This window comes from Lepidochelys olivacea (genome assembly GCF_965140295.1).
Source record: "Lepidochelys olivacea isolate rLepOli2 genome assembly, chromosome: 1".
Taxonomy (NCBI): Eukaryota; Metazoa; Chordata; order Testudines; family Cheloniidae; genus Lepidochelys; species Lepidochelys olivacea.
In genome coordinates, this window is record NC_140411.1 from 164236361 (window position 1) to 164252069 (window position 15709).

Sequence of the window (15709 nt, forward strand, 5' to 3'; positions counted from 1 at the left end):
TGTTTACTTTGACCATTTAACATAAGTATTTGCAGGGTATTTCAGCCATTTTATATTAACCTTTCGATTGTCATTATTATTTTTAGGGAAAGAGGGCAATAGGAAGATGGCCATGACACATCTTTGTCCCCATTCATGGTCAGCTGTCTCTGCCAAGATCGCTGATAGTTGTGATTTATTTTAAAGGTTACAAGAGTTGGGGGCTGTGACATTTTGGAGTTCACTCAAGCCAGTCAGGGGTTCAGTCAACGCCTGCTTTGTAATCCTGTGTGTCTTGTGACTGCACAGCTCAATTTGATCTCTGTGATGGGTCCTGGTCAGGCAAGCCAGTAAAAATCTGGAAAGACGACAGTGGATGAGAGAGAAACTGTCTTGAACAAAAAGAGTGTATCTTGCCAGATTAAGTTTTAGACTTCTAGATGAATGTGTTCACTTTTATTTGCTTGCAACCATCTCTACCTTTATTCCTTTTACTTGGCATCACTTAATCCATCCTCTTTTGTTAATAAATGTGTTTTGCTGTCATCATAAATCATCAGTGCGAGTATCGTTCAGTAAAGTGTATGACTGTGTTAAGCTGGCAGGTTGGAACGTTCTACTGTCTCTGTAGAGGCAGCGAATCTAATGCTTTCTCTGAGAGGGTCTAATGAGAGGAACCGGATCCTGAAGAAGGATGATTTTGGGGTGAATTCAGGCTTGGAAAGGTACTAAGGTCAGCTTGCAAGGAGTATCCAAGCTGGGCAAACCCAAGGTGAGGCTTGTGGCCTGCTGGCAGGCTGCTGACGTGAGAGCTCTGAACGAAAGCTGCACAGTCACAAGACACCCAGGGCTACAAGGCAGACAATGACTGAACCCTTTACTGTCCTGGGTGAACCCCAGAATGTCAGAGGCATTGGGCCTCCAAACTTTAAATGAAAGGCCTTTCCCTTGAGCAGTGACATCTTAGCCTCTGCTGGCCTCAAGGGCAGAGTTTACAGATTCAGTCTCTCATATGGTAGGAACTGAAGACAACAGGTGAACCATAGATCAATATCTTGGAAGCAGTAAAAGAATAGAAAACTTATCGAAAAGTTCATGTTGTTGTAATCTCACTGTTCATTGCCAGTCATCGGGCCAAAACTTGCAAGCCTAGACACTTTATAAAGTTGCTACCTATTCAGGGCACTAACAAGCAGACTCCTCTTAAGAGAAGTTTTTAAGGAAAATGTTTTTAATGGAAAAGTCACTGATGTTTTGTTAATTAAGCCCTGCTAAGGTACATAAATATCTTTAAAAAATTTAAAATCCTCACGTAGCAATTTTTTTTTTTTGAGAAATACCTATGGCAGTTCTAATATATCCAAAGGTAGTCAATAGTTCTAACCTTTTGCTCCCCAGGGGGCCATGTGGAACTGGGTACCACTGAGCCCTCTCATCCATCAGCCTGGGCTCCCTCTCACACTGTGCTGCTGTAACAAGCTGCAAAGCCCTCCAGCCTGCACTTTCACCAGCATTCACACGGGTAGAGACTCACCCAGCTGCAGTTATATGCAGGCTCTCTAACCACCAGCTTCCCAGCCTAGGACCCTATAGCAGTACTGTCCTGCTCTGGTCAAATCTGGCCAGTATTTGGGTTTAATACCCAATCCACCTCTCCCTCAATGTGAAGAGAACAATAGTAACCAAGCAGAGATTTTCCCCAAGCGCTCCAGTCAAAGCTCACTGGTTTGGATTAAAACATAAAATAAGTTTATTATCTACTAAGGTTCAGATTTTAAGTGATTTTTAGTGATAGCAAACAGATCAAAGCAGATTACCTAGCAAATAAACAAAAAAACACAAACTAAGCTTAATATACTAAATAGATTGGATATGAATTAGCAGTTTCTCTCCCTAAGAAATGATACAAGCAGGCTGCAGATTCTTAAGGGGCAAGCTGCACTTGCTTTACAACTTGGAATCCCCAGGTGTTTCATTCACAGGTTAGAAATCCCTTTAGCCTGGGTCCAGCACTTTCCTCAGTTCAGTCTTTGCTCCTCAGGTGTTTCCAGGAGTCTTTTTGTGTGGGGAGTGAAGAACCCCAGATGATGTCACTCCCTGCCTTATATAGCTGAAACATATGACGGGAACCCTTTGTTTCAAAATTCGGTTCCCAGTCCGGTTTGTGGGAAAATACTGACATCCCAAGATGGAGTCCAGAATCATGTGGCCTGGTCACATGTCCTTGTAGAGTCACAGTAGCCATTACTTACAGGCTGTTTGGACTGTTCTCAGGAAGGCTCACCAGGTGGGGGATAAGCTTCTCCTAAGGCCTATTGTTTTTCCTGATGGCCCATTATCCTTAATAGACCCTTCCCCACCCACTATCTCGACTGAAAGCGTCTTGTGTAGTGGGCGTTACCCAGGTGTAACTACATTTGAAGTACAGATGCATAGTCATTTATAACTTCAAATACAAAAATGATACATAAAAAGAAAAGGAGGACTTGTGGCACCTCAGAGACTAACCAATTTATTTGAGCGTAAGCTTTCGTGAGCTACAGCTCACTTCATCGGTTGCATACTGTGGGGTGAGCTACAGCTCACTTCATCGGATGCGTACTGTGGAAATTCCACAGTATGCATCCGATGAAGTGAGCTGTAGCTCACGAAAGCTCATGTTCAAATAAATTGGTTAGTCTCTAAGGTGCCACAAGTACTCCTTTTCTTTTTGCGAATACAGACTAACACGGCTGTTACTCTGAAACCTGTCAAAAATGATACATGCATACAAATAAGATAATCATATTCAGAAAATCATAATCTTTCCAATGACACTTCACATGACTTATCTTGCATAAGATACATCATAATTATCCTATAATCGTATCATAATAGTATCACTACGAAGAATATGGGGTGCAGTGTCACAACTACCATTTTGGCAGGAAGCGACAGAAGCAGCAGAGGAATCTCACTCTACTTCAATGAATGGGCACTTTGAAAGGTGTTTTCAGGTAAGTTTCAACACATTGATTTCTTCCCAGCCTTGATCCAAAGCCCACTGAAGTCAACTGGAGTCTTTCCATTGACTTCAGTGGGCTTTGGATTAGCCCCTAGTATATTGTTCTAACAACCTGTCTTAATTTGACTTTACTGCAAATTTTGTGCTGTGTATTTTTATGCATCTGTCACCCAGTTAACAGCTGCAGTTGCTTTAGTCTCAGATGCTACATAGAAACTATTAACACTCTGCATTGTACTCTATTTAAAAATCCCAGTAAACATCTGCAGAAAAAGGAAGCACTTTTCATGTTAGAGCTATGCTTAAAGGAAAAAAGGCAACAGACGTTGCATCTCACCTAGTATCAACCTTCCAAATCAACTGCTTTTCCTGATCGTTGAACTGAAGGCCCAAGAATTTCCTTACAACTTACTGTCACTTCATGCCAAAATGCCACCCTCTGTATTATTTCAGAATTCTGGTTTTACTTTTAATGTTCAATAAAATATTTTTAGAAGGCCAATTTAGGATATTTTACAATAATATTAAATGAGACTGGAATTCCAGCAAAACATTGGAATTATCCATTTATCTTACTAATGCAAATTAGTTTATTGTGGGAACAATAGGCACTTTAATGAACTGGCATATCTACTATCAAGTTTAAATACTGATATACATAAATAGGTGGGTGGAAGCTATACAGTATGCTTCTCTATGATGGAAGAATGGTCACAGGGTTAAGGCATGGGATTTGGGTGGGTCTGAGTTCAGTTCATGGCTTTGGTACTGGCTCCCTGCGTGAGCTTGAGCAAGTCACCAACTCTGCCTCAGTTCCTTGTTTGTAAAATAAGGACAATTATTTTCCTCCCTCATAGGGATGTGAGGGATAACTTCAGAACCACTAATGAACAGATGGTGATGGGGGGGCCATATAAACACCCAGATGGATGATGAACACCAATTTTTATGACAAGTTCTTTTCTAAAGATCATTTGTGGAAGTGGAAGCAGGGTCTTAAGCAACAGAGGCAATACATTTTAACAGAAATATTTCTGTAGCACTAACTTAACTCTATCGAGAATATGTTTTGTGTACACAGTAGTTCCAATACATAGCCTGGTCTTCATGAGTCTGTAACAAGAGGGCGGTGGCAAACTAGTAAGGTGGCAGTTTAACAATTTCTCCTTCGTCAATATTAAAAATAAAAAGTTCTCAGTCTCTCAGGTTTCATGATGAGGGATGATTCTCTCCAGGGAAATTCTGCCAAGTTTTTATCTTCTTCCCTGTAGAACTTTGACTTGATGGGTCAGCTTTTCTAATACTTGTATTTCCCATACTTTCTGGGACGAGTCAATTGATTTAGAGGAGTCACATCTCTTCCACCACCTTACAACTATGATTCTTGCTGCAACTATCAAATGGGTAATCGTTTCTTTGTGTCTGTTATACAGCACAGAACTTTTGGGGAAAATTCACAAAAACACCTGTCATCTCCTTAAAGGAGTTTCCAACCTCTTTTTCAAAGTGTCTGAATTTTTGGACAGATCCACCACATGTGAAGAAACCAGCCCACTTCATAACGCTCATTTCAGCATTTGCCCATACCTGTACCATAGATGTGTTTAACAGGCATTAGGTACCACTGATAGAGGACTTTAACATAGTCTTCTTTTATGAATGTGTATATTGAGGTATAGGGACTGCTGTTCCAAATACTCTCCCAATCCTCATCCTTAATTTCCTTGCACAAATCTGCATTCCACCTCTTCATGAAAAGTGTGTTTCCTCTAAGCAAAAACTGAAAATAATTTTATATAGGGTGGAAAGTAGATCCTTGTGTTTCATAATAGTGACAAGTAGTTTTTCACTGTTAATTTTCTGCTCAGGTTTACCTTTAAGATGGTGGTTTGAAAAATGTTGCAATTGCAGATATTGGTACAATAGAACTTCAGTATTTCTTGCAAGTTGATTTTTCTTCTTCAAATTATCTGAATGTAACGTCTCTGAGTAGTTGCCTAACTCTTGTAATACAAATATGATGCCAGGTTTTAAAGTCTCCCAGAGTTTTACTAGGGTTGAATTTGGTGTTATGTACTATGGACATTAGAGGTGATCGGTCTGATCTTAATTTTTGTTATCCCATTCCTCTATTGTTGCTCTCAGAAAAGGGTGGTTATAGATTAGAGCTGTCGATTAATCAGTTAATTTTTTTTAGTTAATCGCATGAGTTAATTGTGATTAAACAATAGAATACCAATTGAAATGTATTAAATATTTGGGATGTTTTTCTACATTTTCAAATATATTGATTTCTATTACAACACAGATTACGAAGTGTACAGTGCTCGCTTTATATTTTTTATTACAAATATTTGCACTGTAAAAATGATAAACAGAAGTAGTATTTTTCTATTCACCTCATACAAGTTCTGTAGTGAAATCTCTTTATCGTGAAAGTGTAACTTACAAAAGTGTACATTTTTTGTTACATAACTGCACTCAAAAACAAAACAATGTAAAACTTTAGAGCCCACAAATCCACTCACTCCTACTTCTTATTCAGTCAATCCCTAAGACAAACAAGTTTGTTGATGCCTGCTTCTTATTTACAGTATCACCTGAAACTGAGAACAGGCATTCGCTTGGCACTTTTGTAGCCAGCATTGCAAGGCATTTATGTGCCAGATATGCTAAATATTCGCATGCCCCTTCATGCTTCAGCCACCATTCCAGAGGACATGCTTCCATGCTGATGATGCTCATTACAAAAATAATGTGTTAATTAAATTTGTGTCTGAACTCCTTCAGGGAGAACTGTATATCTCCTGCTCTGTTTTACCAGCATTCTGCCATGTATTTCAAGTTATAGCTGTCTCTGATGACCCAGCATGTTGTTCATTTTAAGAACACTTTCACTGCAGATTTGACAAAATGCAAAGAAGGTACCAATGTGAGATTTCTAAAAATAGCTACAGCACTCCACCCAAGGTTTAAGAATCCGAAGTGCCATCCAAAATCTGGGAGGAATGAGGTATGGAGCATGCTTTTGGAAGTCTTAAAAGAGCAACACTTTGATGTGGAAACTACAGAACTCAAACCACCAAAAAAGAAAACCAACCTTCTGCTGGTGGCATCTGACTCTGAAGTTGAAAATGAACGTGCATCGGTCCATACCACTATGGATCGTTATCGAGCAGAACCCATCATCAACATGGATGCATGTCCTCTGCAATGGTGGTTTAAGCATGAAGGGATATGAATCTATAATGCATCTGGCACATAAATCTCTTACAACCCTGGCTACAATTGTGCCCATCCGAACGCCTGTTCTCACTTTCAGGTGACATTGTAAACAAGAAGCGGGCAGTGTTATCTCCTGCAAATTGTAAACAAACTTTTTGTCTGAGCGATTGGCTGAACAAGAAGTAGGACTGAGTGGACTTGTAGACTCTAAAATCTTACATTGTTTTATTTTTGAATGCGGTTATTTTTTGTACATAATTCTATATTTGTAAGTTCAACATTCATGATAAAGTTATTGCACTGCAGTACTTGTATTAGGTGAAATGAGAAATACTATTTCTTTGTTTTTTACAGTGCAAATATTTTAATCAAAAATAAATATAAAGTGAGCACTGCACACTTTGTATTCTGTGTTGTAACTGAAATCAATATATTTCAAAATGTAGGAAACATCCAAAATATTTAAACATTCTATTATTGTTTAACAGCACAATTAATTGCACAATTAATCGTGATTAATTTTTTTAATCACTTGACAGCCCTATTATAGACACATTATTTTTGGTCTACAGATTGTCTTAGTTCAAGGAACTGTGTGGAGTTTGATGGTAGGACACTGAGCCTGTTCTATATAGTTCTCGCTCTCTCTCCTGGGTTATCCAATACAGTAAATTTCTGCTTTGGTTTGCTGGATGATAATATTTTAATTTTGGGTAGCATTAGTCCTCCTTCTTGCCAAGGTCTTTGTAGGGTAGCCTGTTTGTTTGACTCTTGGCTCCTTGTGTCCTCAAATGAATTTGTTCATCAGGGTTGCCAATCATCAAGATGTTCCCTGGGATGATTATTGATAGTGTAGGGAAGACAAAATTGATCTGAGGTAAGAATCATTTTTACTGAAATAATTTTCCATAGACGTGAGACTTTGTACTTTGACCAGTTTTCTACATCTGTTCTAACTTAATCAGAGGAGTGTAATTAATATTATAGAGAACCTACCTTTTTTGATATATATATTCCCAGGTTATTTTAATGAGGTAGTCACCCATTTATATTTATCATTTATGGTTTTTACAAGTTGGGATACCTACCAAAGTCCCAAATTTCAGACTTATTGTAGTTTATTTTTAAACCTGAAACTTTACTAAATTTCAGGTTTTCCTCTTGCAATTCAAGGAGCCTTTTCTGTTTCACCCATATTTCTTCACACTGCCACATTATCCTGTGCATGTGTCTGCTATAATGAACTCTGTACTGTGTGCTTGAATGATTCCAGCTACTCATTAAATACCATATATATGAGAAATCACAAAGAAGTTAATGTAAAACCCACCATAAAGCCAAATAATTATTTGAACACCAGCCTTGCAACAAGAGGGCCAGGTCCTAAACCTAGCAACACCTTATGAAGAAAACTCTAGAGAGAATATATTGTCGCTGGAATTTTTTAAATTTAATTTATTATATTTTAGTTTCCACAAAGTGCGTCATTTCAGTTATCCCCCTTCCTTCTTTAGCTAGTACATTAGACAATATGTCTGACTTTGAGCACCATTTAAAAATAAAATGGTCTGTTTATAATTTGGTGATTTGTTGTTTTTGTTGTTAACTGTTGCAAACAGGATAAATGTCATGGTGCAGTAAATGAAGTGCATCTGGCTATTTTGGATACTGAATTTATGCATTTGTTCACTCATATTGCACATGAGTGCTCCAAGCATTTCTGTGAAATTATGGTTAGCTTTATGCAACCCTAATTATCCTTGAGGGTGAAAGTATGAAATCCATCTTCATTGCTCTAACTCATCTTTCATCTCTTCTGAAAGAAGGCAGCTACTAAAATATGAGTATTTATATTCTTCTTGTAGTATGAGCTTACAAAAGATCATCACGTTTCTTTCATGATTCCCTCTCTCATGCATTATTTTCCACAGGGTAAAGGCTACTACTTTATATCTCTGGCCCATAAGTCAAAAGTTCTGCTGGGATGGGCGTTGCAAGAAGGCAGAGGTGGTGGCAGCAGAAGATCGGGGTCACTGGGAGCGTGGGTGGTGATGAGACGGCTCAGGTTGGCAGGTGCCATGAGGGCAGGGGCGGAAGGATGACCAATGTTGCTTGCGGGTCAGAGCTGGCATATAGATACCCAGCGACTGGAGGGGTGGCCTGGAAGTCCTTGTGGGCATGGAAGGTCTCATTGGTTTTATCACTGAAAAGCTTATGGTTGTCAAAGGGGAGGTCCTCAAGCGTAGTTTGAAGCTCCTTTAGGAACCCAGTGGACTACACCCAAGAGTCGCATCAGAGCAATATCGCAGAAGCCAGGCACCAGGATGCGGTGTTAGCACCATCGACCTTGGAAGGCCACCTTGGCAACCAGCTTGCTCTCATCCAGGAGACTTTGAAAGTCCTGCTGCTTTACCGAGGGAAGAAAGGCTTGGAAGTCTACCAACTTAGTGTATGCCAGGAAGTCATACATAGCCAGGTTGGCCTGTTAACTGGTGATGAGGAACTGGAGACCCACCGTGTGCCCAAGAAGGTTGAGTTTCTTCACCGCCCATTCTTGGGGGGTGGATTTGAAATGATGTTGGCAGGCATGCTCTGTAGCTGCATGGGCCACAAAGGAGTTAGGTGGCAGGTGTATGAACAGAAAGTCCGTTCCCTTGAATGGCACAAAGTACTGTTGTTCCACCCACTTAGGGGTGGGCGAGCAGGAGGCCAGCATGTGCCTAAGCCTATGTGGGTTGGAGGATGGCATAGTGTATGGGCAAGGCAATACAGGAAGGTCCAGGGGGTTGCAGGATGTCCTGGAACTGGTTCTGGGGACCCCAGATATCCTCCACAGACAGACAGAGGGCTGCCGTCATGCGATGAAGCAGGGTCTGGTACTACACATGGTCATCGGCCGGGGGAGGAAGAGAGGAGGGAGGGATAAGCGCATCATCGGCGACGAAACCAGAGGTGCCAGTGATGCTGGGAGCATCATGAGGGTCCCTGTAGGCAGAGGAAGGAATAATGTAGGTCGGGGATAGATGGTGATGCAGGCACAGTGGGAGGCCACAGTGACAGTATGGGTCCCAAGCAGGCCAGTAAGACCAAGCATAGGGGTCACCAAACATCAGTGCTCCCCCTGGATAAAGGAAACACGGATAGGCAAATGGGCCATAGGCCGGTGGATAACGCTGGCTGCTGGGGTCCGGGTGGGTCAGGGTCTGAAGACCAGTCCAAGTCCAAAGATGGGTCAGGCAAAGGCAGGGCCGTTGGAACCAGCAGCACAGGATGGGACAACGCCAGGTAGTCCAGGAGCAGGAGAGGTTCTGTGGCAGGGGATGGAGGCTTGAGAGAAGCCGGAGGGTCCAAGCTCAGAGGAGAGCCAGCAAACGGCAGCATCAGCTCAGGCATCGCATCAAAGGGGACAGGCATTCTGGAGTGCACGTGGCTGAACGGGAAAGTCCAGACAGTCCTGGTGGTGTGGACGGTGCTGGAGGTGACAGCGGTGGGCCAGTCACTGGGGCAGAAGGCAATGCCGGCAGAGTGTGGTGCTTGGACATCCAGTCCACATGAGAGCTCTTTGGAGCAGAAGCATCCGGATCAACATGCAACTTCTCACCCAATCTGCATGCTCGGGAAGGCTATGCTATATTTACAGGTGGTCCCCATTGGGGACCTACACTTGCGTCCATGCCAGTGTTTCTTGTGTGCCCAATGGGATTTGGGCGGATGAGACAGTGGTGCTGGGCAGGAAGGTCCCAGGGAAGTGCTCACTGCTGGTGTTGGTCAGTGCTCTGACAGATCTGCTGCTGCTGGATCCGATTGTGCACATGAGCGTGTAGTCCCCTCCACGAGGAACCTGCCCAGGCGAAGCTCTCTAGTTTCCCAGATACGGGACGGGAAGGAGTGGCAGGTGCTCATCGTTCATGGAGGAGGAGTGGAAGCAAGAAGCACAGTATTTAAACCTGGCTTGCTGTGAAGTGCCGCAAAGGGGTGGAGAGCTAACTGACTGGCCATCTATGCGACGGACAACTATATACAACTAGAGAAAACAACTATATACAAAAGAAAAAAATGTAGAATAGTTCTCTTAGCAAGCTAAGAGCACCGAGGAACGGGGGTTCTGATTCTGGCCATTCAGTAGTAAGAGGGAACTGGAGCGGCGTCGACCCACACAGCCTCTTAAAGCCTCAGATACACCACGCAGTCGACGCACATGCAGGTCAACGGACACTACTATGAACAGTTCCTGTGCATGCACACCCATGTTTGGAATCCACGTAGGGACCACACATCTCAAAGATGAATTGAAAAATACAGATATGTATGTTCACATTTGATAGCTTTATTTACAACCTGTAGAATATTTTTGCTGATTTGGCAGATTAAACTAGTTTTCACTGGCTAATGTTTTGAGTATTAGATGTGGGACATATATTTTGACAAGTAAAGTTAAATAAGCAAGGCTGTAAGTTAGTAACTTTTAGATATTATGAATTTAAATGACTGCTGTATGGTACTACTCCTGGGAAACTACAAAAAGTAACTTTACATATTAAAACCTTGTAAATCTCTCCAAATTTATAATGGGGAGCTTTTTATTTGGACACGGGACCTGGACAACTTAGGCAAGCTTTAAAGAGAGGGAAGATGACTAAAACTGAATTTAGAGTCAAAAATAACTCTGGGACATAAACTGATAAAAGTAGCTTTAATTTCTAATTTAGGTAAAAAACACATTAGTGGAAATGGCCTTTACACCAGGGATTTATTTGAAGCTAAAGAAGACCAACAGCAGTTTATTTGAATAATAATCTATATGGCAAAATTGATTGATTGACTTTGAAAGTGAGGATTCCACCCAAACACAAAAATTCCCTTGACTTTAGTGGGGCCAGGATTTCACTCTATACTTCAATAATTGAGTCCATAAAGGCATTGAGAATACAAACGTAAATCAGCAATTTGATCTATTAAACAATAAATGCCACTCCATCAGTTTTAAAATGTGATTTAATTAAGTCAGATGCATATCCTGAAGCAGTGGTTCCCAAACTTTTCAGTCAGGCAACCTCCGAGCTCCATTTTGTGTGACCCACCCTTAGCTCTGGCCCTGCAACTCTAGTTCTGGCCTGTGGAGTGGGGGGCAGGTCAAGCCTACACTACACCAGTGGCTCCTGGGCCCCACTGTCCATTCCAGGCGTTGTGGCCTGACACACAGTGTTGCAGCACTATTGGTTTGGCCCAGTTGCCCTAAAGGGGAGAAGTGTATGTTTGCCTAGGCCAAGACACAATGATGGGTTAATCTGGCCCTGGACATGACAACCCAACTAGAAGCTTCTCATGAACACACTTGTGGTCGTGATCCACCATTTGGCAAACACTGTCCTAAGGCCTAGAGCAGGGGTTCCCAAACTTGGTTCGCGGCTTGTTCAGGGTAGGCCCCTGCTGGGCCACAAGGCGCTTTGTTTACCTGAACGGCAATGACTTCTTTCCCATTTTAATACATCTACAAAGTTTTGTTTATGTTGAAGGGGGATAAAAAAGAGGAAAGCTAAAAAGTAACTATGAACCATGGCCAGTGGGACCTCTGAGCTGCAGATGCTCAGGTAAACAAAGCGTCTCATGGCCCGCCAGAGGCTTACCCTGAACAAGCCGCAAACCAAGTTTGGGAACCCCTGGCTTAGAGTCATGCCTTTTGCAGGAAGGCATTTCCACCAAGATTCGTAAGCAACACAGGAGGGAAAAAATGCTTAGATTCCAAAGAAGATGTTGGCAACTGTTCATCTTAATTTCCACTAATACATTATAGATTATGAAAGAGAAAATATGCACATAGAAGCTGAACAAATTTGCAAATGATTGGTAAAAACTCCGTCTTTAGCACGACCTAGAATCCAGTGTATGATGCTAAAACATCTTCATGTGGAGTATAAAGTTGGTAAGGAGCTACACATAGCAGATGCCATTAGCAGAGCAATAAAGAGATCACCTACCACCTGAAAGTAGGTATGTAACTCACCCTGAGGCATGTGTCTATTATGGTGCTACTTATAAAATCAGCAGAATTCCACACTGAAACACAAAGAACTAGCTGTGTGTAAATTGAAATTAACATATTTTTTACAAGGATAGCCCAAAGAAAGAGCATGATTAGATCTCAACCTGAGGCTATTTTGGAAAAAAAGTATCAGTCCTCCAGGTTTAGAAAAAGGTAAGCAAGGAAAAGCAGATATCCTGTTTGGGACTGAGATAAGAGCTTCTATAATTAATGTGTCAGTGCAATATATGTTAATTGCTTCAGCCAAACACAAATAAAAAAGCCACAGTCATGAAATCCTAGCCCTAGCGTGACTGAGCCTAAGAGAGGATTTATCTGAATTTGACCATCTATTTCCTATTAATTTAGCACTACTCAAAATTGATAAGAGCTTTCACAACTAACAAGCTCACCAGATAAGTGATCACCCATACAAAGTTGTCAAGTGTAAGGTCGAGTCAAGCTCCCCCTGTTGGACACTCACCAGACTGCTGTGAAAAGATCCAACTGCTTAATCCCATGTGCTTTTAACTTGCTGAGTTTGGGCAAAGTGTAGGCACCGTTCGTGGCTTTAGGACTCTCTCTCGGCATACACTCCAAGTGTAAACCTCGGTGTCTGACAGTGGGACCTTGACAATCCAGTTGCCTAGAAACTGAAATTAGTGTCATCTCCCACCCTAAAGCCTTCCAAAATTCTGTCGGTGTGTCCTGTTTTGTTACTATTGTTTTGGTGGGGATTTCCCACTCTCTCCACTTACCCCTTCCTCCAGACAAGCTTCACTCAGCCTCCTTTGTACACCCATTGTTCAGTCCAGAGCACAGTCATTAAGGTTAATGACTCTCCATTGGAGCTGGTTTGGGATAGACATTCTATAGCTCTGTCAGTAAATGTGGGATTCAACATCCACACAGATGATACATTTTAATCATTTTCATAATACGAGCGTCACACCATCAACCACAATTCACACGTTGTATGAGCAGATTCCCCAAATTATCACAGCCGGGCATGGAATACATGACCATGGATGCTGGTTTTCAAGAGCAGATTTTCAAGAATTTGTGAAGGCCTCCTCATCTGAACTCACAATCTCCTTGCCAAAATAGCCACAGAACACATTGCCTACAAGCTATTCAGAGAGAGAAAAATCTCGTAATGAAATCTAAATATGACGGATACACATCAGTCCCTGAAAGACCACCAAGAGGGTTAGTTCCCCCAGAACCTATGCAAATTGTCAAACAACCACCTCACTTCTGACAGAAGTTCAGTTACTCAAGCCCTGAGCAAGTACAAGATGTACAACTATAACTGGAGGAAAGAGAATGAAACAAACTGTACTTTGACATAAATACAACACCACTGTCCAGCCTGATAGCTGGGCAGATAGAATGGACAATTACAGCTGGTAGTCAGCTAGTGTTGTTACATCCACACAAATACTGAGAAAATGGACAGCCAGAGATACTTGAGAAATCCTTGAGCTACCCATCAATACATGGGGGGAAAATAGTGAGAGCTTGATTCCTTAAGGAACAGATGAGTGTACACAAGGACCTCTGTTCATTCTGGTGGAGTCACTACAGACAGAGTCACTGTCAAGGTGCAGAGATTTCACAGATTGGCATATAAGTAGAACTGCAACATAAGTAGCCTGGAGTGTGCCGTGTTATTAGTAGCCATGTCCTGAAAAAACCAATCCAATACTGACAGGACTGAAACTGATTAAGCAATTTTGAAAAATATGTCAAAATGTATTAAACGTGATGAATCTGAAACGTTCTGTTATTTTAAAGTTCAAAGTATTGTCATGGGAAAGTAAATTAGCTAAAAGGGATAAGGTAAACATAGGTATCACATTATTAGTATGGCAGGAGTTATGCTAATGAGATGTTGTAATACTAATAAGTGCAGGACGATGCTAATAGTTGTGTTAATTCTGTGAATATGCCCACTGTGGACTAGATATTTCCGGTCTGAGCTGTGTATTTCATCTTGTCAATACAGTGCTTTGCCTTCTCCCCTGAAACACCTGATTGCTTACTAAACTTTACCCTAAGCAGTATTGTGCTAGGTCAGTACACAGTACCCCACTATACCTTCAAGAAGTAGCTCTGGTGATTCAGTAGATGATTGAGCTGGTAATGAATCAGTGCCATAGTATGATATTAGGGGAAAAATCTGCTCCTGGAGATCTATCTTTTCAGTAAGACACCAAACCTAAGTCATGACTGCTTGTGGTTATTAAAGAACCCATTGCATTCTTCATAAAGGAAAGGGTATTCCCTCTCGTGTCATAGCCAAATTTAACAAATTGCATTGAGACATGTCCTCATACTTTCTATTGGCTAATGTATTCTTCTTCACTTCCTCTCCTAAAATACTGTATAATGCAGCTGTAATGTTCTACCTCAGAGGTGGCTACATAACAGAGGTGGATGAAATGATCCCTGTGTAAAGTTTGAATTGCAATTTAAAACTGCAAATGCTCCAAGATCCTTTAGGATGAATGGTATTAATAAATCTAGGAGTGCTGCTTATTACCTATGCTGCTACAAGCCAAAAAGCTGAGCTACAGTATCAGTTTGGTACCCATTCTGCATTTGTGTACACAAAGCTTTACCGGATAATGTATAAGCTTGCCGTGTTGAATGCAGCTTTCTTTTTTAGCTTTTCAGCTGCAATTTGATCACATCTCCTGGAAGTACCTTGTAAGAGGTGAGGATGAAGAGGCTGGTGTGCTGTAAGCACTGCTGTCATCTCATCATGGTCAGAAGGATGTATATACTCATAAATGCTATTGCCAGTAAGCTCCACCTGTCAAGAGACATATAAAATATTAGGCAGTACAAACAGCCTTTCTTTTAATAATATAAAGCATTCTTCAGTGACCTATGTATACTACATCCGTATACTGTGCATACAGTCCATTACCCTTACAACGTGTGGTTTTTACTGGACCAAAACCATGCACCAAATTATACCTATTAAACTGAATCATTCCTTCTTCAGTGGTAACTAACACTTTAGAAGCTTTTGTGGGAATTTCTGGTGCTATTCTGCACACAGGGGAGTTGCTAGTGGAGAAAACTGGCAAGCGAAGAGATGATAGAGGAGCTACAGAAATGTTAGCTTCCCACAAAGGGGTGGAGGGGGGAAATCTCCACAAGCTGCATAAACTTTTCTTACAGACAAACATACTCTAAAAGTTTTACATGTTCCCAGAAACCATCATCTAGGTTCTGTCTGTATTTGAAATGTAACAGCCAAGCCAACAAATTGATATATTTCCTGTTACTTTTTTTTTTTCTCAGTAAATGCCCTCCAAAAATACAGTCCAAACTCTTATTAGGACCAAGTCTACTGCCCATTTAATTCAGTGGAGCTATTCCCACTTATATCAATGAACGCTGGCTCCAGCATCTCCTGCCTCAAATAAATGTGCAGAATTAGAGGAAAAAAAAAAAAGACCAGCTCA

General features: G+C 41.4%; 1 protein-coding gene across 3 annotated transcripts in view; it reads right to left on the minus strand.

The window, feature by feature from the left end:
- SIM2 (SIM bHLH transcription factor 2) overlaps positions 1 to 15709 on the minus strand; it is a 71460-nt gene that overhangs the window by 31409 nt on the left and 24342 nt on the right. For all 3 annotated transcript variants that reach the window (XM_084647134.1, XM_084647135.1, XM_084647136.1), the window contains one exon: positions 14940 to 15048. In XM_084647134.1, the coding sequence (XP_084503260.1) occupies positions 14940 to 15048 (109 nt within the window). The remainder of the gene's footprint in view (positions 1 to 14939; positions 15049 to 15709) is intronic.